This window comes from Pantherophis guttatus, chromosome 3 (genome assembly GCF_059756535.1).
Source record: "Pantherophis guttatus breed Tessera chromosome 3, ASM5975653v1, whole genome shotgun sequence".
Taxonomy (NCBI): Eukaryota; Metazoa; Chordata; class Lepidosauria; order Squamata; family Colubridae; genus Pantherophis; species Pantherophis guttatus.
In genome coordinates this window covers 118,111,322-118,136,800 of record NC_142065.1, presented here as the reverse complement: position 1 = coordinate 118,136,800, position 25,479 = coordinate 118,111,322, and the positions used below count along the sequence as shown (strand labels likewise).

The 25,479-nt window shown below is 46.8% G+C and overlaps 1 protein-coding gene across 10 annotated transcripts in view; it reads left to right on the top strand.

Moving 5' to 3' along the window:
- The window catches only part of LOC117662494 (protocadherin beta-16-like), a 248,720-nt gene that overhangs the window by 185,634 nt on the left and 37,607 nt on the right, over positions 1-25,479 (top strand). Inside the window, exon 1 of one of the 10 annotated variants that reach the window (XM_087890192.1) lies at positions 5,741-9,825. The exons of the other annotated variants lie outside the window; for them this stretch is intronic. Coding sequence (XP_087746318.1) covers positions 7,408-9,825 — 2,418 coding nt within the window. The 5' untranslated portion in view covers positions 5,741-7,407. Of the gene's footprint in view, positions 1-5,740; positions 9,826-25,479 lie in introns of those variants that run through there. 10 annotated transcript variants of the gene reach the window in all.

The window sequence follows — 25,479 nt, the reverse complement described above, 5'->3', positions numbered from 1 at the left end:
AGGAAACAGAAGGAGCTGTCCACCATCAAGGGCTGTCTGCTATGGGGAGACAGGGTGCTGATTCCAAGCACTCTGCAACGGCGAACATTAGAGACTCTGCACAAAGGGCATCCGGGCATCGTCCGCATGAAGGCCCTGGCACGGAGTTATGTCTGGTGGCCCGCCATGGACAGAGACATTGAGCAATGGGTCTCCAGATGTGACCCGTGCCAAGAAGTTCGCCCAGCGCCGCCGCAATCCGAAGTCGCGAAGTGGGAGACCCCAAGCAACCCCTGGTCGAGGATCCACATCGACTTCGCGGGTCCGATGCAGGGGCGACACCTCCTCATCGTGGTAGATGCCTTCTCCAAGTGGCTCGAGGTGGTACCCATGGCATCTACCACAACAGAAGCGACGATCCGAGCACTGCGCCGTCTGTTCGCCACCCATGGACTACCGGACGTGCTGGTCTCAGACAACGGCCCCCAGCTCACATCCCTGGCCATGGAGTCCTTCCTGGCAGGACGGGGCATCCGCCACGCCCTGTCCGCCCCGTACAGGCCGGCCGGAAACGGACAAGCTGAACGCATGGTCAGACTCACCAAAGAAGCCCTCACCAAGATGGGCCCGGGAGACTGGCAAGAACGCATAGATAACTTCCTCCTCACCCAGCACATCACGCCACATGCCACCACCCACAAGAACCCGGCCGAACTACTAATGGGCAGAAGGTTGAGGTCACCCTTGGACCGGCTGCACCCCCAATACAGCCCGGAAGTGACTGCAACCACCAGCCGCCCGCTTCACGCCTTCAGCAAGGGAGAGTCAGTTTTCGCGCTGAATTTCAACGGCTCTCCTAAGTGGCTGAAGGGGAAGATTGCCAGCACAACCGGCCCCAAATCCTACACCGTCAAGTTGGAAGATGGACAGGTCTGTAGACGTCACATCGACCAACTCCGGAAAAGGTGGGGGGAGCACACGAAAACCAGCCTGACGAGGGAGGCCTACAACACCCAGACGAGGTAGGCCTCCAACACCCCGGCAAGGTAGACCTACCACACCCAGACGAGGTAGGCCTACAACACCCCGATGAGGTAGGCCTACCACACCCCTGCGAGGCAGAGCAACGCCATCCCGACGAGGTCGGCCCGGCACACTACCAGGTACTGTCACATTGGCAGTCCAGCAAGGTAGATCGGGGCCAACCGCACGGGAGATGGCAACACCAACCCAGCCAGGTGGGCACCCGGCACAACAGGGCCAGGGACCACCAACCCAGCCCGCAAGTAGACCGGGACCTGCCCAGAGGAGGAGCAGCGCACCCCACCAGTGATGGTGGCCTACGCCAGCCCAGCCAGGGAGACTGCAGTTCCAGGCGAGTAGACCGGGACCCAGCCAAGAAGGGCACCCCACTACCCATGGGCGAGGGTGGCACACGGCTCCCCGGCGAGAGGGACCCCCGCCCATCTCAGAGGACAGCCAGCGAACAACAACCCGACCCGGATGACCCCAGGCACCACCCGACGGTAGACCAGGGACTAGGGGGAAGGGAAAGCCGACAACAACCCGGCCAGGGAGACCTACACAACCCCAGCAGGGGAGACCTCCGCCGCCCCGCAGAGGTAGTCCCGCAACAACATCCTGACCAGGTCGACCACCACCAACCAGACGGGGTAGACCAACGCCAGCCCAACCGAGGGGACCAACGCCACCCCTACGAGGTCGGACAGCACAACGCAAGCCAGCACCACCCGCGGCCGGTGGACCGGACCCGAGGGCACCGAGCGGAACCACCACCCAACCAGCAGCAGGCCGAACCGCAACCGAACCGCAGCGCCCGGGAGACCAGGGAGGAGCAAGCAACAGACTTACCGAGACTCAGACGCTCTTCCCGGGTCGGAACCGAGCAACCGAGACAAGGCGATAGATCCACAGGCCAGGAGGAAGACCAACAGAACCAGCCATCCAAGGTCCGCGGTCCGGCCGGAGGCGCTGGGGGTGACCCCGCTCACTCGACAGCCGAACCGAGCCCGGTTCCGGAGAGGGAACCAGGAGACGAAGGAGCCCCGTCCATCCAGGTGGGGACGGAGAAGAAGTGAGACTGCGCAGGTCAGCTAGGGTGCCGAGGCGTCCTACGTACCTGCGCAATTACGTGACTTTTGTGGACGAGATTGACAGTTCGGACTAAGGGGGGAGGAGTGTTATGTCCTTATAAGGACATCCGCCCTGATTGGCTGCTAGCCATCGGGCGGGAGATTTGAATCCCTGTCAAGGGGCGGTGCGTCTGCCAGGAGCGAATATAAGGAGAGCTCCGGCAGCGCGCCAGCAGTCTTGTCTTGTTACTTTGGTAGCTAATAAAAGTTACTTAATGTATCGAGCTGGTCACGTCTTCAATTCCTGCGCCTGATCTAACAGTTTCCATAGGTCTCTTACTCTTCTCGGCACCTGGGACCATGTCCCGAGGTTGCCTGGAATTCTTCAGGGTAGACAGTTTTGGTATAGCTCCTTATTTAGTCCATCTTGGAAATGATAGATCAGTAAGTGATCTGGCCACACTCTTAGCTTCCTAGCCAGGCTGCGGAACTCCCAAATGTATTCGGCTACTGGCCGGCTCCCCTGTTTTATGGCATGGATCCCAAATTCTGCTCGGCGGACCTGGGCAGAGTCTCCAAATCTGGCTCGAAGTTCATCCAGGAGGACATCCACATTCCCCAGCTCGGGTGCTTCTTCATCGTGGAAGTACATCACCCACTCTGCTGCCTCATTTTCTAGGTTCTAAGTGATGGCGTTCATGCAGGCAGCTTCGTCTGGGTACATTGCCCCATACTGCTCCAAATGATTCCACACCTAGTTCAGGAAGTGGGCTAGTTTCTCTGGCTGCCCATCAAACATGGCTTTTAGAGGTGGGGGCTCCTGATCATCCCAAACTAGTATGTAGCCTGGTGGCAGCCCTCCTCCTTGGGAGGCTGCTTCAGCCTGAGCTCCTGCCACTGCAGGGATTGTCCTGCAGCTGCAGGGGGAATGGCAGCCCATGCTGGGGGGCTCCCAGCTCCTTGAACAATACTCCCCAGTCTCACCCTTTGGGGTGGAGAAGAGGAGGGGGTTGCCAATGCTTGGCCCATCCCAACCTCTGCTCTCAGGACTGACGGATTCACTGGTGCTGCTCCCCAAATCTCCATTCTGACAAATCTCTTATGCAGTTGCTCCACAGATGGGCTAGGCATGCTGTCAAGAATTTCCACTCCCCTAGCTCTTCCCAGTCTGCAGCCCTCCAGGCTTTCCATTTGCTCCCTCAAGTCACAGCAACTCCAGACAGAACCAAGGGGAACTCCAACTCTGCTGCTTTCCCCCCTCTGCTCAGCCATTGCACCTTTGGTTCAGGGCAGATGGTTCCAGCCACAATCCCCACCTCATGCACCGGTGGCTGCTCCGTCTTCTACACTCTCACTTTTGATTGGGTTACCACAGTCTGTGCCCCAGCATCCGCTTGGATGACTGCTGGTGCCTCCTGAGGAGGGAGCAACCAAGGCTTCACTTAACTCATTTTGCTCTGTTCTATACATCATTAGGTCACAGTTCTCTTGGGGTTATCCAAGTAGACTGAGTTGAGTTAAGAGAGCTGATTTAATGTCAACTGTCCAATTAGCGAACCCAAAAAAAGGAATGCAGCCTAGGATTGCATTGGCTTTTTTGTTAGCTGCAGCATATTGCTGGCTCATATTTAAATAATGGTCCATGAGGATTCCAAGATCCTTCTTGCAGTTACTGCTAATGAGCCAGGTTTCACCTGTTGCGTATCTGTACATTTGTTTTTTTCTAGCTTCAGTATAAACCTTACTTTTCTCCCCATTGAATTTCATTTTGATACATAGGGCCCAGTGTTCACATTTGTCGAGCGCCTTCTGGATCTTGATCATATCTTTTGGGGTATTGGCTATTCCCGTCCTCTTGGTGTCATCTGCAAACTTGATGAGTTCCCCTACTATTCCCTCATCAAAATCGTTTATGAAGATATTAAAGAATATTGGACCAAAACAGAACTTGGGGTACCCCATTGCTTACTTCCCTCCATGTAGTTCTATTAAGGACTACTAGTTGAGTATGGCTTGTCAGCCAGTTACAAATCCAGCTAGTGGTGATGCTGTCTACTCCATATTTTTCTAGCTTCCCCAAAAGTAGGTTGTGGTCTATTTTATTAAATGTCTTACTAAAATCCAAATATACTGTGTCCAGAACATTTCACTTGTCCACTGATTTAGTTGGTTTGTCAAAGAATGAAATAAGATTTCTTTGGCATGATCGGTTTTTGATGAACCAATGTTGGCTTCTGATTATAATTTTGCTTTCTTCCATGTGTTTGCAGATCTGTTGCTTGATTATCTTTTCCAGGATCTTCTCAGGTATTGATGTCAGGCTGATAGGTCTGTAGTTTCCTGGATCTGCATTCCCCCCCCCTTTTTTAAAGATGTGAACCACATTGGCTCTTTTCCAATGGACAGGTGTTCTCTTACCATATTCTTGCCTATTTTAATTTGAATTCCTATTCTGTCTTTTATGGTTCTGTTTTTGGTAAATTTGGTTCACCATGGAACCAAAATCACAAAACAAATGTAGATCCTAATACTGGGACATCTTTCCAAACCTACAGCTATGAAGTATGCTTAGCTATTGGATCTATAAGCAGTGAGTTTAAGTTTCTTAGGCCTTTCTTTCCTGTTTTAACTATGGAGCATCCAAAAACTGCTAAATCCATAGATTAGAAATGATTGCCATGATCTTCCTAATCAGCTGGAGGAAAGAGAGCATATATCCCAGGTTAGAATAATTATTAATGTAATTAAGTTATAAACCTATACAGTTTGAATGACTCAGAATGTCTATTAAGGTACATTTCTATGAATTTCCAGAGAACATGTTTATTTAGAGTAATGTATTGAGAAATTTGTATTGGTTTTCTATGTATTTTAGTTTCTACATGGGCATTTATCCTGGAAAGAGGAAATCAATAGCACAAAGGAACACTTGCTAAATTGCTAAAGAAGGGGTATGTAACAGCTGAAGGTTTGAATAGTTCAGAGGTTGTCAGTGAAAAATTGCACTTTCTGCAACATGGAAAGATGTGGGGATATTTACAGGGATGTAATGTACAGGGATATTTACTGCCTATTATCAGTATAAAAAATGGAAAGAGAGATAAGAAACTAAGGCAGAATACCAGCATATACTTCGAATCTACAAAGCTGAGGTCAGGAAAGCTAAAGCTGAGAATGAAGTAAGACTTGGAACAAATGTCAAATATAATAAAATAGTTTCTTTCAACATGCGAAAAACAAGAAAAATGTCAAGGAAACAATTGGTCCACTAATGGGAAGAAGATGGCAAGGAAGTGATGGACAGCAGAGAAAAGGTAGAGCTGTTTAATTCTTTCTCTGCATCTGTCTTCATGCAAAAGGAAAAAATACCCCAACCTACCAAAAACAGAACCATAATGAACAGAGAAGTAATACAAATTAAAATAGGCAAAAAATGGTAAGAGAACACCTGATCATGCTAGAAAGTTCAATACACCAGGACCAGATAGATTACATCATCAATGTTAGTACCACTTTATAATGCCTTGGTAAGACCACAGTTGGAATTCTGCATCCAGTTGTTGTTACCACAATATAAAAAAGATGTTGAGACACTGGACAGAGTGCAAAATCAAAGATGCTGGAAAGAGTGCAGAATCAAAGATGATTAAAGGCCTGGAGGCTAAACCATATGAAAAATGGTTGCAGGAATTGGGTAAGTCTAGTCTAGTCAAAAAAAGGACTAGGAGGGACATGATAGCAGTATTCCAGTATTTCAGAGTTGCCAAAAAGAAGAGGGGGGGGTTCAACCCATTTTCCAAAGCACCAGAAGGCAAGACAAGAAACAATGGATGGAAACTATCAAGAAGAGAAGCAACCTGGAACTAAGGAGAAACTTCCTAACTGTGAGAACAATTAACCATTGGAACAGGTTGCCTTCAGAAGCTGTGGGTGCTCCATCACTGGAGGTTTTAAAGAAGAGATTAGACAACCATCTGTCTGAAATGGTATGGGCCACCTGCTTGAGTAGTGGGTTGGACTAGAAGACCTCCAAGGTCCCTTCCAACTCTGCTTTTCAGTTAGTTTTCAAGTATGACCAGTAAGAGCCGAGGTGGTGCAGTGGTTAGAGTGCAGTACTGCAGCTACTTCAGCTGACTGCTAGTTCATCAGATCAACGGATCAAATCTCACCAGCTCAAGGTTGACTCAGCCTTCCATCCTTCCAAGGTGGGTAAAATGAGGACCCAGATTGTTGGGAGCAATAGGCTATTTAGGATACTGTCTTTGGTGTAAGCCGCCCAATATGACCAGTATATTTAGAATAAGCAATTAATTTCAAAGAGATGGTCATAAACATGACTACCAGGCACATTTTCCTAGTGTAGTTTGAAAGTAATTGTCAGACCTGGCCCAGCTTCATCCCTTGGGAAAGAAACACTCTTGACTCAATTGATAGTGAAAAGATTACTTTTACTAAAAGCCAAGTGGTTATAGTAAGCAGAGCCAGAACTAAGAGTTTGCACGTGAATATTCCCTAGTTAACAGACAGACAGTAACATGGAAGGTGATCTTAGGCCTGTCTCTCTCTCTCTCTCTCTCTGATGCCTAGGAAGGAGGCAAAGGCAAACCTATTCCAAAAACGTTTTCAAGAAAACTGTAATGATTAGTCTGGGCAGTTGACAGGAGCAAAAAACTGATTCAAAGCCCACCTTCCCCCAAATGGGACAAGACGCAGCAGCAAAAAAAATGTGGAAGGATGTTGTCACCTGTAATCCGAACTGAATGCGTTGAAAGATGTTGCCAAAGTGCCTCAAAGCAGAAATGATTTCCTTACACAGGGTTAAACTTGATATCCATGGGCACACAACAGAAGCCACCTAAAGAGTCACTGGATATGCCCATAATCATTCAGAACTCAACTGTGAAAGGACTGGATTACAACCTTTATCAATAACTTTGAAATTTTTGTGTGCAGATTGTCACTCTGTTTCTTTTTCTATATGATTAAACAGTTAACGAGATATTCTGCTTGGTAGGCTAGCTAGTGGATAGATAAAAATGGATTTGATGTGATTATGGAGTCTAAACCATACAAATAGAATTTTTGCCTAGTTTTCCACATGGTGGCGATATTAACAAAGAAATTTAGTTCTGTTCTGCTTGCTCAGAATCAGGGCAGACAGTAATACAAGATTGAACAAAAGGAATTTGACTCTTTGGCAGCGAAACGTTTGCAGATTATAAAATGACAAAAGACTGAACAATTAACTATGATTTGAACAATTAAATCATAAAGGAAGGAAAGAAAGACTGAATTTTGAGGCAGAATTTGAGCCTACAAGGAAGAGACTGGAGTCATGGAGAATTGCTTTTGGAAAAGGCAAGGTCTGTATGTCCTTCTCTATTTCTCATTCCTTAGAGTAATGTGTGCTTCAATTCGCTTTTCTGTCCCTGAAGAAAAGAAAAAGGGGTTTCTGGTGGCTAATGTCATCAAGGAAATGAAACTGAAAACAGGAGAACTCTCCACACGCAAAGCACATTTAGTTGCTGAGGGCATTCAGGAATACTTCCATCTTGATATTCATACTGGGAATCTGTTGATTAATGAAAAAATAGACAGAGAAGCTTTATGTGGCCAGAATGATCCTTGTCTACTTCTTTCTCAGCTTGTCTTGGAAAATCCCTTAGATATCTTTAATATTGAAATCAAGATAGAAGATGTGAATGACAATGCACCCAGATTTTGGAAAAACAATGTGGAGGTAGATATTCTTGAGACTGTTCCTAAAAGTACGACATTCCCTTTGGAACCTGCCCAAGATGATGACTTGGGAAAAAATAGCATCCAAAATTATACTCTTAGTCCCAATGAGCATTTTCAGCTTGAAGTACAAAAGAATGAAGATAGAAAAGACAATATATACCTTGTTTTGAAGAAAACATTAGATAGGGAGAGGATGCCACACCTTGAATTGATTCTAATGGCTATTGATGGAGGAGTTCCAAAGAAAACCGGCACAGTTCAAATTAATATTAACATTCTGGATAATAATGATAACTTTCCTCTGTTTAGTAAGTCTGAATATAAAGCAAGAATAAAGGAGAATCTCCCTAAGGGCACTCTTGTGATTAAGGTGGAAGCTACAGATCTGGATTTGGGTTCAAATGCACAGATACTCTACTCATTCCATCAAGTGCCTGAAAGAATAAACAATTTGTTTTATTTAAATGAAATTACTGGTGATATAACTGTTTGGGGACAGATTGATTATGAAAAAGAAAAGAGTTATAGCATGAGCATCAGAGCAACAGATGGAGGGGGTCTTTCAGGGCACTGCAATGTACTGATAGAGGTTGAAGATGAGAATGACAACCCCCCAGAAGTGTCCATCATATCTCTGACCAACGCTTTAAAGGAGGACTCTCCCCCAGACACAATGGTGGCCCTCTTCAGTGTGAGAGACCAAGACTCTGGAGACAACAGCAAAACGGTCTGCTCCATGCAGATGAATCTCCCTTTTGTGCTGAAAGTCACCATGAACAACTTTTATCAGCTTGTGCTCCAAAGTCCCCTAGACAGAGAGACGGTCACTGAATACAACATCACCATCACTGCCATTGACTGGGGATCTCCTAGGCTCACTTCAACAAGACTGATTAATGTTCAGATCTCCGATGTCAATGATAACTCTCCCCTTTTTGAAAAGTCTTCATATGACATGCAGATCAGGGAGAATAATATTCCAGGCTTCCTCATCGGCTCAGTCCACGCTCTGGATCTAGACACAACGCTGAATGCTAAAGTGAATTACTTAGTTGTGCCTGGGAAGGGTGATGGCCTGGTGACCCCTTACATCTCAGTTAACTCTGAAACTGGAAACATGTATGCTCTCCGATCCCTGGACTATGAACAGATAAGAGGCTTCAGTATTACTGTGAGGGCATCTGATGGTGGTTCTCCTTCCTTGAGCTCAGAAGTGATTGTCCGAATTCACATCATAGATGAGAACGACAACGCTCCCTTCTTCCTGTATCCCCTCCAGAACAACACATCCCCATGCAATGAGCTGCTTCCCAAGTCAGCTGAGGCCGGCTATCTGGTCACCAAAGTGGTTGCAGTGGACGCAGATTCTGGCCAAAACTCTTGGCTTTCCTATGAATTGCTGAAGGCCACGGATCCAGCTCTTTTCAGCATAGGAGTACAGAATGGGGAAGTGAAAACGAGGAGAGCCCTGAATGAGCGAGACACAAACAAGCAGAGGCTGGTGATACTGGTCAGAGACAACGGTCTTCCTCCACAGACCAGCACAGCATTGCTTAATGTTCTTCTTGTGGATGGCTTTTCGGATCCCTTCCTAAGGAGGGTGGATGTCAGTGTGCAAGAACCGGAAGAAGATAAAACCTTGACCAAGTATTTGGTGATCTGCTTGGCTGCAGTCTCCTTTGTGTTCCTGGTCTGTATTGTTGTGTTTATTGTGGTCAAAATCCTCAAGAAGGACCCACAAAGCCAATTTCCTGCTACTCATCCTCACTTCCCACCTGCCAGTGCTGATACTCCAGAGAACTGTGCTGATTCACAGAATGGGTCACTTTCCAGGACTTACCGTTATGATGTCTGTTTGACTGGTGGATCCTTAAGTAGCGAGTTCCGATTTCTCAGGCCCCTCTTTCCGGTCTTTTCGGTGGGAGATGTTAACGTCCCAGGGAACAATAGTATTTCTGCAGGTATCCAAGATACTTCTGAGCAGGTTGCAGTTAATGGCGCAAAGAAAGAGGTGAGGAAAACATGTAATTAAACTAGCTTCTTTCTATTTATTCCCACTTTTTGTGTTTTTGCTCTTTTGGTTATTCCTGAGCAACTTTATTGTTATTTGTTAAAGAACCACAGACGGGCTTTAAGATTTAGTTTAGAGTAGAGATCACCATTTCTTCTATAATTTTTGCATTGTTTTAAAAATCTGTTTTTGTTTTTTAATTATATTTTCTAGTATCACTTTTTGCAACGTGGAAAGATGTGGGGACAGAATGCCAACATACTGGGATATTTACTGGATGGTTGCAAACATGATTTCCAGCCATATTTTCCTAGTGCAGTAGGAAAAGTAGTCTTTCTCCTCCTCCTCCTCCTCCTCCTCCTCCTCCTCCTCCTCCTCCTCCTCCTCCTCCTCCTCCTCCTCCTCCTCCTTCCACCCATCCCAATTTCTTTAGGTACAAACTTGTACCATACAAGGCAAATCTCTAAGGTATTTTAACCATAATAGTAAAGGAAGGTTTATAAGTTGTTGACAATGGACTAATAAGAATGGAAATTTTTGTTTTAAATCTGTTTGCAAGTGCTGAATATAGATGCTTTTTCATGCTTTAACGAACTAATGCACAGTTTTCACTCAAGGCACAGATTACCAGGGTTAAATTATCCTTTTTGGACAGATAATGCATAGACTACTTGGAAAGATGGAAAGAAAGAGAAGATGTGGTCACACACCCAAAAAGGAATGTAACAAACAATTGCTTTTCTGAGGCAGTAAGATAGAAAGGTGATTTTGGGCCAGTCTCTCTCTCTCTCTGGAAGGAGGCAATGGCAAGTCACTTATGAAAAAGTTCACAAGAAAAGTGCAGGGACTTGCCTAGACAGTTGACAGAAGCCAAAAACTGATCAAAGACAGACTCTCTCTCTCTCTCTCTCTCCCTCCCTCCCCCCTCTCCTATTTCAAGTTGTATGTGATTCAATGTATTTTTGAAAAGAAGACCATGTCCTAACACACCGTGGTCCTATTAGACCTCTCGGCGGCTTTTGATACCATCGACCATGGTATCATGCTGCAGCGGTTGAGGGGGTTAGGAATAGGGGGCACCGTTTTGCGGTGGTTCTCCTCCTTCCTCTCCGACCGCTCGCAGTTCGTGTTGGCAGGGGGGCAGAGGTCGACCTCGAGGCGTCTCGCATGGGGAGTGCCGCAAGGGTCGGTCCTCTCGCCCCTCCTGTTCAACATTTATGTGAAGCCGCTGGGTGAGATCATCTGTGGTTTTGGGGTGAAGTGTCATCTGTACGCTGACGATACTCAGCTGTACATCTCCACCCCAGACCACCCCAACGATGCCCTTGATGTGATGTCCCGCTGCCTGGAGGCCGTGCGGGTCTGGATGGGGAGGAACAGGCTCAGACTCAACCCCTCCAAGACCGAGTGGCTGTGGCTTCCGGCACCCCGATATAGTCAGCAGGTGCCATCGCTGACTATTGGGGGTGAATCTTTGCCCCCCACAGAGAGGGCTCGCAATCTGGGTGTCCTCCTGGACGCACGGCTGTCTTTAGAAGAGCACATGACTGCCGTGGCCAGGGGGGCCTTTTATCAGGTTCGCCTGATTCGCCAGTTGCAGCCCTTTCTGGACCGGGACGCCTTGCGCACGGTCACTCATGCCCTTGTCACCTCCCGGTTGGACTATTGTAATGCTCTCTACATGGGGCTCCCCTTGAAGAGCACTCGGAGGCTCCAGCTGGTCCAGAATGCGGCCGCGCGGGTGGTTATGGGCGCAACCCGTTATGCCCATGTGACACCCCTCCTGCGCGAGCTGCACTGGCTCCCGGTGGTCTTCTGGGTGCGATTCAAGGTGTTGGTTACCACCTTTAAAGCGCTCCATGGCATAGGACCCGGGTACCTCCGAGACCGTCTTCTGCCACCAATAGCCTCCCACCGACCAGTTCGTTCCCACAGAGAGGGCCTCCTCAGGGTGCCATCGGCCAAGTTATGTTGGCTGGCGGCGCCCAGGGGGAGGGCCTTCTCTGTGGGAGCCCCAGCCCTGTGGAATGAACTGCCCCCGGAAATTCGTAAGATCTCCGACCTCCGGGTGTTTCGCTGCGCATTGAAGACCCTGTTGTTCCGCCAGGCCGGACTATCAACACAATAGTTTTAAATTGGGGTATTTAAATTTATTGGGGTTTTAAATTTGAGCCACTTATTTAATTATTTTAAATTTTATATCATTGTTTTGTCTGTGTTTTTAAATAGGCTGTACACCGCCCTGAGTCCTTCGGGAGAAGGGCGGTATAGAAATAAAATTATTATTATTATTATTATTATTATTATTATTATTATTATTATTATTATTATTATTATTATTAAAGCAAGCTATCACTTTACAGAAATGCAAGCAAAAGTTACATAAACTCTATAGCATGATACCAAGCCTGACTGGCAGCCAGGGATAATACTGCTGCTTGTCCCAAAGCTGCTTTTTCAAAAGGCACCTGGACTTTCTGTGTTTTTTCTCTTGAAGACATCCCACTTCTCATCCAAGAAGCATCTTCAGTTCTGGATGAGAAGCCAAACATCTTCAAGAGAGAAAACACAGAACGTCCAGTTGCCTTTTGAAAAGCAGCTTTGGGATAACTATGGCCTGGATGAACTGGGAATTGCCATAGACAGTACTGTAGCTTCTTATATCAGCCTAGGAGAAGCAATAATGGAAATCATGGGCTGGAGTTTGTATTAAATAACCCCAGAAAAGTAGGTTCATTCACATTATGGTTATTTTTTATTCCTATCCTGTATAATTGTTTAGGAAAGGACTGAATTTCACAAAAATACATACTTTTCAACAGTTCATTATATATTGTCAAAGTAACTTGTCACCTGGGATTTAAAGATTCTGTTGATACTTTTTAAATTCATGGAAACTGTATTATAATCTGTAAACTTTTTTAGTTATGCTGAATTGAATTTAATACTGGCCAAGTGTGATTAGGCACACAAGGAATGTTGAAAGCAGAAGCTCTCAGTGTACATGCAGATTAATGATAGTCATTATAATAATAATATCAATAAGTGGGGAGTAAGAAAGATAAGAATAAATAATAATACTACAGCCGTACTATATGGGTAAATACACATAGGCATTAGAAAACACTGTGAAATTAGGTTTTCAGCAGAGTGATGGCATGAGGGAAAAAACTGTCCCTGTGTCTAATTATTTTGGCCTATAATGCCTTGTAGGCTATCCCAAGGGGAGGAGTAGAAACAGTTTATGTCCAGGATGTGAGGGGTCTGCAGATATTTTCTCAGCCCTCCTTCTGGCCTGTGCAATATACAGGTCTTCTATGGAAGGCAGGCTGGTTACAATTGCTTTTTCTGCAGTCTAAACTATCCTTTGGAGTCTTTACCTGTCCTGTTTGGTTGCTGTACCAAACCAGACAGTTATAGAAGTACAAATAACTGACTCAACAATTCATCTGCAAAACTGTATCAGCAGCTCCTGGGGCAGGCTGAACTTCCTGAGTTGATGTAAGAAGAACTTTCTTTGTTGTGCCTTTTTAATGATGGTTTTAATATTGTGTCCATTTCAAATCCTGGGAGATTATAGAACCTAAAAATTTGAAGGATTCTATTGTTTATACTGTGCTGTCTAATACTGTAAGAGGTGATAGAATAGAAGAGCGCCTCCTAAAATCCATTCTCATTTCTACAGTTTTAAACATGTTCAGCTCCAGATTGTTACAGCTGCTTCACAGGGCTAGTTGTTCAACCTCCCTTCTTATATGCAGTTTCATCACCGTCTCAAATGAGGCCAGTGACCATTGTATCATCTGCAAACTTCAGAACTTTAACAGAGGGTTCCCTTGAGGTGTAGTCATTGATATAGAGAGAACAGAGCAATAGAGAGAGCATACAGTCCTGAAGCTTAAATATTAATATTGATAGCACATCATAAGGGACACTTGAAATATGTATTCAAAAATATGTACTATGTGATTAATGATATTATCATCTTCTCCAATCAATCTATGATTGGCTAAATATACTTGTTTTACTGATCCAGAAAGAACAATAAACAATGGGGGAGTGGAATGTTGAAGCAGTAGCTATTGAGATAAATAACAGCATTGAATACAACAAACCTAATGGCAAGATTGATTGGAAACAAGCTTCCTCCATAAAACTCTCAGATTCAAAGTGTAAAAGGTTGGAAAACTTATTGTAGTAGAAGGCGGGTGTTAAACGTATCTTTCTGATTAATTATAATTTGCGTAGTTGAAAATACTAAATGATGTCTTTGCCAATGAAATATTCAACAATGTTGATGAGATTCAAGGTATAAATCTCCCAGCAGCATTCAGGAAACCAATCTGATATATCCAGTGATTCTGTCAAACCATTGTAACAGTAATGTGCATTGGTTTTCCAATCTAAAACTGACCTAGGTCTGTCCACCAGCTACTCCCTTACTGAACCATAAATCCCTAACATGCTCTTCAGGATGCATGGGACCTCCAACCTATCAAGTCAAAGATCTATAGATACCATGCTACAACAAGAGAAAACAAATACCTCTCAATTACAAATGATTCTTCAGTCAATACAAGAAGCTATGACAAAAAAAATCACACTGAGATGAAAAATGGTATGGGAGAGATGAAAAATGAGTTGGGCGAAATGAAAAGTGGTATGGGAGAGATGAAGGAAAAATGTACAATTTGGATGAAAGAATAGGGAATTTTCAGCAAATGATAACAAGGAATGAAAAAAGAATTCAGAAAATAGAGGAGAAATCAGAAGAAGAAGGAAAAAAGGTAGATGAAATCTAAATCCAAAACTGACACAAGAAAATAAACAGCTTACAGACTCAGTAATAATGCTTGAAATGGAGAAGGTGGCTTATTATTTACAATTCCAAATATTGATGAAGAAAAATAAGAAGACCTTCTAGGTATGATGATAAAGCTATTAACTGAGGCTTCAAATTTAAATAAACAGGAGATGGATAATGAGGTGGATGAAATATTCAGAATTTATGTATTTAAGCATTTATGTATTTTAAAGAAGTAAATTATAAATAATCAGTTTTTTTTTTTAAAAAAAGAATGCATGGGACCTGATGCAAATTGTAACATATCCATGGTGTACATGGTAAACATAACCTGAGTTGATTCTAATTGGGCAATCCTAGAGAGGAAACCAATGTCTGTGTCGGTTGGATGTTTGTTTGTTTGTTTGTTTGTTTGTTTGTTCATTCATTCATTCATTTGCTAAATTTATTTGCTGTCCATCTCACTGTGACTTAGAACAGGAAAGCAGAGAAAATGATAAAAAAAATGAAAGCAAACAGTAGCAGAGCAATAAAAACAATAAATATAAATAAAAGTAAAGTAATATAAATCAAAAGATGAGTGGATGGGGAGCAGGAAGTGCAGAGGGGGAGTGGGGTCAGCTAGTTGGTTCAGTAGCCACCTCCAGTATGGTATTCCCCTATTGGGACCCCAGGCCAACCAGTAGAACCAAGTCTTCAACTCTTGTGGGAGGATAGAAATGTGAGGGCCAACCTCACTCTGGGAGGCAGAATGTTCCAGAGGCTACAGCAGGGAAGGCTCTTCTTCTACATCCCACCAGTCAAAGTTGCTCAACCAATGGGATCTTCAGTAGGCCTCCTCTGCTGGTACAAGTAGGGAGGGTTTGTCTTAGCAGGATGAGACAGTTCATCAAGTAACCTGGACTGATGCCATGGGGTTTTAAAATTCATAACTCTTGAACTGCACCTGGAGGCAAACTGGCACCCAGTGTAGCTTATGAAGCAGTTGTATAGCATGGGGTATTTTAGGGGCCCCAAAGACTTTGCCACACTTTGTACCAGATGAAGCTTCTGAATGCACTTCAAGAGTAGTAGTAGTAAATGTTCAGTCATGTCTGACTCTTGGTAGCTTTATAGGGAAGTCTCTCCATGCTATCCGCTCAAGCACAGCTTCTTTCAGTTGTTGGATGTTCATTTTTGTATCAGCTTTGATGGTATCAAGCCAGCAAGTTCTTTGTTAGAACTACTTTAAGAGTAGCCCCATGTAAAATTCATTGCAATAATCCAGGCAAGACATGACTAGGGCTTGAGTAACTGAGCTCAGGGAGTCTTGTTCCAGGAAAGGCCACAGCTGGCATACAAACCAAAGATGTGCAAAAACTCTCCTTGTCACCACTGCTCCCTGCTCTTCATGCAGAAATCATGAGTCCAGGAGAACCCCTAAGTTGTGAACTGGGTTTGAACAGGGTAGTTACCCCATCCAGAAATGAAGATGTCAAAGATCCTTCTTTCCTTCCTTCCTTCCTTCCTTCCTTCCTTCCTTCCTTCCTTCCTTCTTTCCTTCCTTCCTTCCTTCCTTTCTTCCTTCCTTCCTTCCTTCCTTCCTTCCTTCCTTCCTTCCTTCCTTCCTTCCTTCCTCCCTCCCTCCCTTCCAACTTTAGACTAAACAGGGGTTAAAAGGAATTCACTAACATCATCCACATAGTGCCCCTTCAGTTTAAATCTTAAATCAAAATCTCATGAAATTTTGATTTAACATGTGATGTTAGCTATTTTTAAAAAACTGAAATGATTATTTAATATTGGGTATGTTCTCTCTCTCTCTCTCTCTCTCTTTCTTTCTTTCTCTCTCTCTCTCTCACACACACACACACACACAAACACACTTTCTGTGTGTGTGTAAGTATAGTAGTGTAGTGTAGTGTAATGTAGTGTATGTAATGTAATGTAATGTAATGTAATATAATTAATATAATACGATACGATGTGATACGCTATGATACCATACCATACCATACCATACCATACCGTGTGTGTGTGTGTGTGTGTGTGTGTGTGTGTGTGTGTGTGTGTGTTTGTGTGTAAAATTTTTGTTAAAGAATTTTTAACAGGATAAAGCCATATAAATATTGGGAGAAAATAAAGAAAAAATATGAATAGTGAAAAAGAGGGGGGGGGGGAATAATAAAGAAGTGGCTTCTGATTTTCTTGACAGCAATTATGCATATATTTATATTTTACTCTCAGCCTCAAAGTTTACATCACAATTTCCTTCTTTCTCCAAGCTGCCCCTTCTAATGATGGAACTCATAAATCATACGTTCATTTTTCTCTTTTTTCAGCAAAAAGTCCATAAGAGGTTTCCAGTCACTAATATATCAAACAAGCTAATTTTGCCATCTCTGCTAGTTCTGTGATGTTCACCAATCATTTCTCCACTGTGGGTATTTCAGTTTCTTTCCATTTTTGCACATATAATAGTCGCACAAAAGTGATCATGTAAAGTAATAACTAGAAGTCAGCATGGGTTTGTTAAAAACAGATCATGCCAAACCAACTTGCTCCATCCGGGAGTGCGGGAGGACCCCCTGGAAGGCAGGGCCGAGGATTTCGGACAATACCTGTATGACAAAATCACTCAGATCCGGGGGGATTTGGACTCTGACTGGGTAGATTCGGGCAGGGTGACGAGGAATAATCTTGAGAACGTTATCTGGGAAGAGTTTGACTCTGTGACTCCTGATGATATGGACAGGATTTTGGGGAGACTTAGTGCGGCCACATGTTTACTAGACCCGTGTCCCTCCTGGCTAGTACTGGCTTCCCGGGAGGTTACACGAGGTTGGCTCCAGGGAATTATTAATGCTTTGTTGAGTGAGGGTCACTTCCCCGCTGCCTTGAAAGAGGCGGTGGTGAGGCCTCTCCTCAAGAAGCCTTCCCTGGACCCGGCAGTATTAGCCAACTATCATCCTGTCTCCAACCTTCGCTTTGATGCGAAGGTTGTTGAGAGTGTGGTCGCGCGACAGTTTCCACAATTCCTGGAGGAAACATCCTATCTAGATCCGTTCCAGTCGGGTTTCAGGTCTGGGCACAGCACGGAAACGGCATTGGTCGCGTTGGTAGATTTATTTATTTATTTATTTATTATTTATTAATCAAATTTCTATACCGCCCTACTCCCGAAGGACTCAGGGCGGTGAACAGCCAAGATAAAATACAGACAATACAAATATTAAAAATCCCTTAAAATTATTAAATATTTCGGCCGAAACACAGATTAAAACACCCAATTTATAAAATCACGAATTAAAAAATTTAAAATTTAAGAATTTAAAAGAGGGGAGTTAGGCCAGGCCAGCTTGTTGAAATAGAAAAGTTTTGAGAGCACGGCGAAACGTGCGCAGGTCCGGGATCTTCCGTATCTCTGGGGGGAGCTCGTTCCAGATGGTAGGTGCCCCCACAGAGAAGGCTCTCCCCCTGGGGGCCGCCAGTCGACACTGTTTGGCCGACGGCACCCTGAGGAGCCCCTCTCTATGGGAGCGTACTGGTCGGTGAGAGGCTATTGGTAGCAGAAGGCGGTCTCGTAGATACCCCGGTCCGATGCCATGGAGCGCTCTAAAGGTGGTAACCAAAACCTTGAAGCGCACCCGGAAGACCACCGGGAGCCAGTGCAGCTCGCGCAGGAGGGGGGTCACATGGGAGCGCCACATCGCTCCCATAACCACCCGCGCGGCCGCATTCTGGACCAGCTGGAGCCTCCGGGTGCTCCTCAAGGGGAGCCCCATGTAGAGAGCATTGCAGTAGTCCAAGCGGGAAGTGACAAGAGCATGAGTGACCGTATTTAACGAGTCCCGATCCAGAAAGGGACGCAACTGGCGAATCAGGCGGACCTGATAAAAAGTCCCCCTGGCCACGGCCGTCATATGCTCTTCTAAAGACAGCCGTGAGTCCAGGAGGACACCCAAGTTGCGAGCCCTCTCCGTGGGGGGCAATGACTCGGCCCCAATAGTCAGTGATGGCGCCAACTGACTATATCGGGATGTCGGAAACCACAGCCACTCGGTCTTGGATGGGTTAAGCCTGAGTCTGTTTCTCCCCATCCAGATCCGCACGGCCTCCAGGCACCGGGACATCACTTCAAGGGCATCATTGGGGTGGTCCGGGGTGGAGATGTACAGCTGAGTATCGTCAGCGTACTGGTGGTACTTCACCCCGAAACCACGGATGATCTCACCCAGCGGCTTCACATAAATGTTGAACAGAAGGGGCGAGAGGACCGACCCTTGTGGCACCCCACATACAAGGGGCCTCGGGGTCGACCTCTGCCCCCCTGTCAACACAGACTGCGACCGGTCAGAGAGAAAGGAGGAGAACCACCGTAGGACGGTGCCCCCCACCCCTAACTCCTCTAGCCGGTGCAGCATGATACCATGGTCGATGGTATCAAAAGCCGCTGAGAGGTCTAATAGGACCAGGACAGAGGAACAACCCCTGTCCCGAGCCCTCCAGAGATCATCAACCAACGCGACCAATGCCGTTTCCGTGCTGTACCCAGGCCTGAAGCCCGACTGGAACGGATCCAGATACGACGATTCATCCAGGTACTGGGGGAGCTGTCGCGCTACCACACTCTCAACAACCTTCGCAATGAAGCGAAGGTTGGAGACTGGACGATAATTTGCCAACACTGCCGGGTCCAGGGAAGGTTTCTTGAGGAGAGGCCTCACCACCGCCTCTTTCAAGGCGGCAGGGAAGACACCCTCACTCAAGGAAGCATTTATAATCCCCTGGAGCCAGCCTCGTGTAACCTCCCGAGAGGCCAGCACCAACCAGGAGGGACACGGGTCCAGTAAACATGTGGCTGCGCTCAGTCTGCCCAGTATCCTGTCCATGTCTTCGGGCGTCACAGAATCAAACTCTTCCCAGATAATACTCACAAGACCTGCCTCTGTCCTCCCCGCTGAATCTACCCAGTCAGAGTCCAGATGTTCCCGAATCTGAGCGATTTTGTCATACAGATACTGTACAAAATCCTCGGCTCTACCCTCCAAGGGGTCCTCCCGCGCTTCCTGGTGGAGCAGGGAGCGGGTCACCCTAAACAGGGCAGCCGGGCAATTATCTGATGACGCAATAAGAGTGGCAAAATAGTTATACTTCGCCACTTTTATCGCCACCAGGTAGGTCCTAATATGAGACCTTACCAGTGTTCGGTCAGATTCAGAATGGCTGGCCCTCCAACCACTCTCCAGGCGTCTTTTCCGGCGCTTCATCTCCCTCAGCTCCTCGGTGAACCAAGGAGCCAGGCGAGATCGACGCCGGGTCAGAGGCCGCAAAGGCACGACCCGATCCAAAGCTCCAGCGGCCGCCCTATCCCAGGCGGCCACCAGCTCCTCAGTCGAGCCGTGTGCCAGAGCCTCAGGAAATGGCCCAAGCTCCGTCTGGAACCTATCAGGATCCATCAGGCGCCTGGGGCGGTACCACCTCAGTGGTTCCACCTCCCTGCGGCGGGGTGCGGCGGTTCGAAGGTCAAAGCGAAGGAGGGAGTGATCTGACCATGACAAGGGCTCGATCACTATATCCCCTATCTCAAGATCACTCAACCACTGACCAGAGACAAAAACCAGGTCTAGCGTGTTTCCCCCCGTGTGAGTAGGGCCATGAACTAACTGGGTCAGGTCCATGGCCGTCATGGAAGCCATGAACTCCCGAGCCACCTCAGACGCCTCACCGACGGATGGCAGGTTAAAATCCCCCATGACCATAAGCCTGGGGGTGTCAACCGCCACCGCGGCTATAACGTTGAGCAGCTCGGGCAGGGCTGCCGTCACGTGGCAGGGAGCCAGGTACGTAACCAGCACACCCATCTGCACCCCATGACCCCACTTCACAAGGAGGGACTCACAACCAGCCGTCTGAGGAACAGTGACCTCCCTCGGACCAAGACCTTCTCTAATGACAACCGCCACCCCCCCGCCCCTCCCCTGTGTCCTCGGCTGATGGAATGCGCGGAAACCGGGTGGGCACATCTCAACGAGGGGAACCCCCCCCTCCTGGCCCAACCAGGTCTCCGTAATACCCGCCAGGTCCGCTCCCCCCTCCTGAACAAGATCACAAATGAGGGGGGCTTTATTTACCACGGACCGGGTATGATGATCTCTGGATCATCAGATGATCTCTGGAGGGCTCGAGACAGGGGTTGTTCCTCTGTTCTGGCCCTGTTAGATCTCTCAGTGGCTTTTGATACCATCGACCATGGTATCATGCTGCACCGGTTGGAAGAGTTGGGGATGGGGGGCACCATGTTACGGTGGTTCTCCTTTCTCTCAGACCGGTCACAGTTCGTGTTGGCAGGGGGGCAGAGGTCGACCTCGAGGCCTCTCATTTGTGGAGTGCCTCAGGGGTCGGTCCTCTCGCCCCTTCTGTTCAACATTTATGTGAAGCTGCTGGGTGAGATCATCCATGGCTTTGGGGTGAAGTACCATCAGTACGCTGATGACACCCAGCTGTAGATCTCCACCCCAGGCTACCCCAATTATGCCCTTGAAGTGATGTCCCAGTGTCTGGAGGCTGCGCGGATCTGGATGGGGAGGAACAGGCTCAAGCTCAACCCTTCCAAGACTGAGTGGCTGTGGCTCCCAGCATCCCGATATAGTCAGTTGACTTCCTCACTGACTATCGGGGGCGAGCCTTTGGCCCCCGCAGAGAGGGCGCGCAATCTGGGAGTCCTCCTGGATACGCAGCTGTCCTTGGAGGAACATCTGATGGCTGTAGCCAGGGGGACCTTCTGTCAGGTTCGCCTGATTTGCCAGTTGCGGCCCTTTCTTGATCGGGATTCCCTGTGCACAGTCACTCACACCCTCGTCACCTCGCACCTGGACTACTGCAATGCTCTCTACATGGGGCTCCTCTCGAGAAGCACCCGGAGGCTCCAACTGGTCCAGAATGCAGCCGCGTGGGTAATTACAGGAGCCGCCTGGCACTCCCATATAACACCGCTCCTGCGCGAGCTGCATTGGCTCCCAGTGGTCTTCCGGGTGTGCTTCAAGGTGTTGGTTACCACCTTTAAAGCGCTCCATGGCATAGGACCTAGTTATCTTCGAGACCGCCTGCTGCTACCAATGGCCTCCCACCGACCTGTGCGCTCCCACAGAGAGGGCCTCCTTGGGGTGCCATCAGCCAATCAATGTAGGCTGGCAACCCCCAGGATGAGGGCCTTCTCTGTGGGGGCACCTACCCTCTGGAATCAGCTGCCCCCAGAGATAAGGAGAATCCAAGACCTTGGTGCCTTCCGCCGTGCCCTTAAAACTTTCTTTTTTCAACAAGCCGGGCTGGCTTAACATATTTTTTTAACATATTTTTAATTTTTAATTGGTTTGTTATCTTAAATTGGGGCCAAATTAATATATATCCATTTAATTGTTTTTTTAATGTTTGTATTGTATGTTTTTATCTGGCTGTACACCGCCCTGAGTCCCTCGGGAGAAGGTGCGGTATATAAATTCGAAATAAAATAAAATAAAATAATAAATGAAATAAAATAAATTTCATTTTTCAACATAGTAACTAAATTGGTAGACCAGTAAAATGCTGTGGACATAACATAATGTCAGCGTTCCAGAAAAAAACCCCTCTCCAAGTAAAGACACGGAAGCAAGCATTTTCCAAAGTCCTCTTTACTAGAATAGGCAAACTGGCACATCTGGGAAATCCCGAATCTGAAAAGCCCGGGCTTTCCTTCAGTAATTCAAAGCTCCCAAAACCATTCCATTTCTCCCCAGTTGGTCACATGCTCCAATCAACGTCAACGTCCGTTCCACCTCGACTCAGCCCCTGACCTTGACCGATAGGAAGAATGCTATTATGTCTACTAATTCTCCTCTCCTAAATCCCCCCTCCTACTTTCCCACACACGAGGAGATGGCAGCATTGAAGCTTCCGGCCTAATATGGCTTCCAAGGCTGACAGGCGTCCCCCTCTGCAGAAAAACCCATCCTAAAAATAAAACAGACAAACACAAAAGAAGGGGTTAATGCTAGCACCAATCCCTTCAACCCCCCCTCATTCCCCCCGGAGGACCTTTCGGTTTGTCAGGAAATTTGTCATGAAACTGTTTCACGAGCACATCAGCCTTCACATCCCAACTTTTAACCCAAGTAGCTTCAGCCAAAGCCTTTCCAGTGCACCAAATATTGTAATCGCCCCCTGTAGAGTCTAGAGTCCAGGATTTTCTTCACCTCATAATGAATCTCCCCTTGTACTACTAAAGGAGGGGGCGGAGCAGCTGGCAAAAGTCTGAGGGTAGATTCTCTGACCGGTTTCAATAAGCTACTGTGGAAAACGGGGTATATTTTCCCTAATATGCGAGGGAGTCTAAGTTGGACAGTCACCAGATTATCACTTTTACTATAGGAAAGGGACCAATGAATTTGGGTCCAAACTTCTTGCTAGGCAACCTCAATCTTAGGTACTTGGTTGACAAATACACCTTATCACCTATTCTGAAAGGTGGTTGGAGACCCCGGTGTTTGTCGGCCTGGGCCTTATACTTTTCTGCTGACTCCGCTAAAGCTTTTTTGGTATTCTCCCAACCCTTTTTCAACGAGGTCATTCAGTCCGTCAAGGACACGGAAGTAGGTGGCTCTCTAGGCAACTCAGGCATCGGCACAAAATCCATGCCCGTAGTTATTTGAAAAGGAGTCAACCCAGTACTGCTGTGTACTGCATTAGTATAAGCAACTTCTGCGAACAGTAGCAAGTCCGCCCAGTTCTCTTGTTGATAATTCACATAACACCTAATGTACTGCTCCACCATTGAATTCAATTTTTCAGCCGATCCGTTAGTCGATGGGTGAAAAGCCAAGCTAAGTCCCTGGGATGACCCAATGGATCGTAGGAACTCCCTCCAGAATTTAGTGGTAAACTGGACCCTGCGGTCCAATGTTATTCTTTTTGGGACTCCATGTAGCCTGTAGATGTGTTTCACAAACAGCTTTGCCAGTTTTTTGGCCGAGGATAGTCTGCTGCAGGCAGTGAAGTGGGCTTGCTTGGAGAATAAATCAATGACAGTCCAAATGACCCGGTTGCCCCCACTGTCTGGGAGCTCAACTATGAAGTCCATTGCAATCTCCAGGGCTTTGTGGGTTCGGCTACAGCCTGGAGAAGTCCAGGGGACTTTCCTGGTCGGTATTTCATGGTGGCGCAGGTGGCACAGCTCCTCACGTAGTCTTCCACATCAGCTTTCATCTTTGGCCACCAGAATTGCCTCCTAGTCAAATGGAGGGTTTTTAAAAACCCAAAGTGACCCCCTAGGCAAGAATCATGACTTCTCTTTAGTACCAGGAGCCGCAGGCTGTGGGGCACATAAAGTTTAGTCCCCTTCCAGGCCAACCCGTCCCTTAGGGTTAGGTTCGCCTGGTTTTCTTTGAACCAGGAATCATTAGAGAGCACCACTTTTAGCTCCGCTGTCAACTTGTCTTCAGGGAGATTTGAACCCTGGTGCGTTTGCACTCTGATGTGGGCTTGGGCGGCTGGCTGAGTCTCTGAGATCATGGTGTGAACTACCTCTTCCCGTCAGCTATCAAATTGTGGTTTGCGGGAGAGAGCGTCAGCCAGAAGGTTCTTACTCCCTCAGGTTAAAGTTAAAGCATTTGAAATATTGAGCCCAACAGACCTGCTTTGGAGAGAGCTTCCTCGGGGTCTTCAGAGCCTCGAGATTTTTGTGGTCAGTCCAAACCTCAAAAGGCTCATCCACCCGCTCCAGGAAGTGCCTCCAGGACAGGAGAGCCCATCGCACCACAAACACTTCTTTTTCCCATACCGCCCATCTGCGCTCAGTGTCTGTTAACTTCCTTGATACATAAGCACACGGCATTAGATTGTTCTGGGGGTCCCTTTGTAGTAGAATAGCCGCCACCGCCACATCATTTGCATCCACCTGAACCACGAAGAGTTTAGTTGGGTCAGGATGCTGTAGGATCGGCTCCACCACAAATAGGCATTTTAATCATTCAAAAGATTTTTGGCAGTCCATTGTCCAAGCTAAGGGCTGGCTAGGTTTTGGCTTGGTGGGAGATGGGCTGGTCTTTAGCACTTCTGTCAAAGGGAGTGTGACCTCAGCGAAGGAAGGGATGAATTGTCTGTAAAAGTTTGCAAACCCCAGAAAGCTCTGGAGCTGCTTACGGGTGCATGGGGGCTACCAGTCCAGTACTGTACTCACCTTACCTGGGTCCATTTCGATGCCCTTATTGGACACCTGTATCCCAGATAGTCCAGGGCCTCCTTGTGGAACTCGCATTTGGACAATTTTGCATAAAGTTTGGCTGCTAGGAGTTTTTTCAGCACTTGTCTGACCAATTTGACGTGGTCTTCCATATTTTCGCTGAATATAAGAATGTCATTGAGATAAACAAGAACCCCCTGATATAAATGCTCATGCAAAATTTCATTGATCAGTTGCATGAAGACCCCTGGGGCCCGCTGGAGTCTGAAAGGCATGACCCGGAATTGGAAGCTGCCCAAGGGGCAGTTAAAAGCGGTCTTCCATTCGTCTCCCTCCATTATGCGAACTCGGTAGTAGGCTTCTCTTAGATCTAGCTTGGTGAAAATTTTCCCTTTCGATAGGAGGTTCAGTAAGTCTTTCATCAGTGGGAGGGGGTAGGTATTTTGTATGCAAATAGCGTTCACCGATCGAAAACCAATACACAACCTTAAGGTGCCATCTTTCTTTTCTTTAAATAATATTGGGGCAGCCATGGTGGATTTCGCAGGCTCGATGGAACCTCTGGCTAGGTTGGTGTCAATGTACTTCCTCAATTCAGTCATCTCAGCAGGTGTCATGGAGTACATTCTAGGCTTTGGCAATTTAGCCCCTG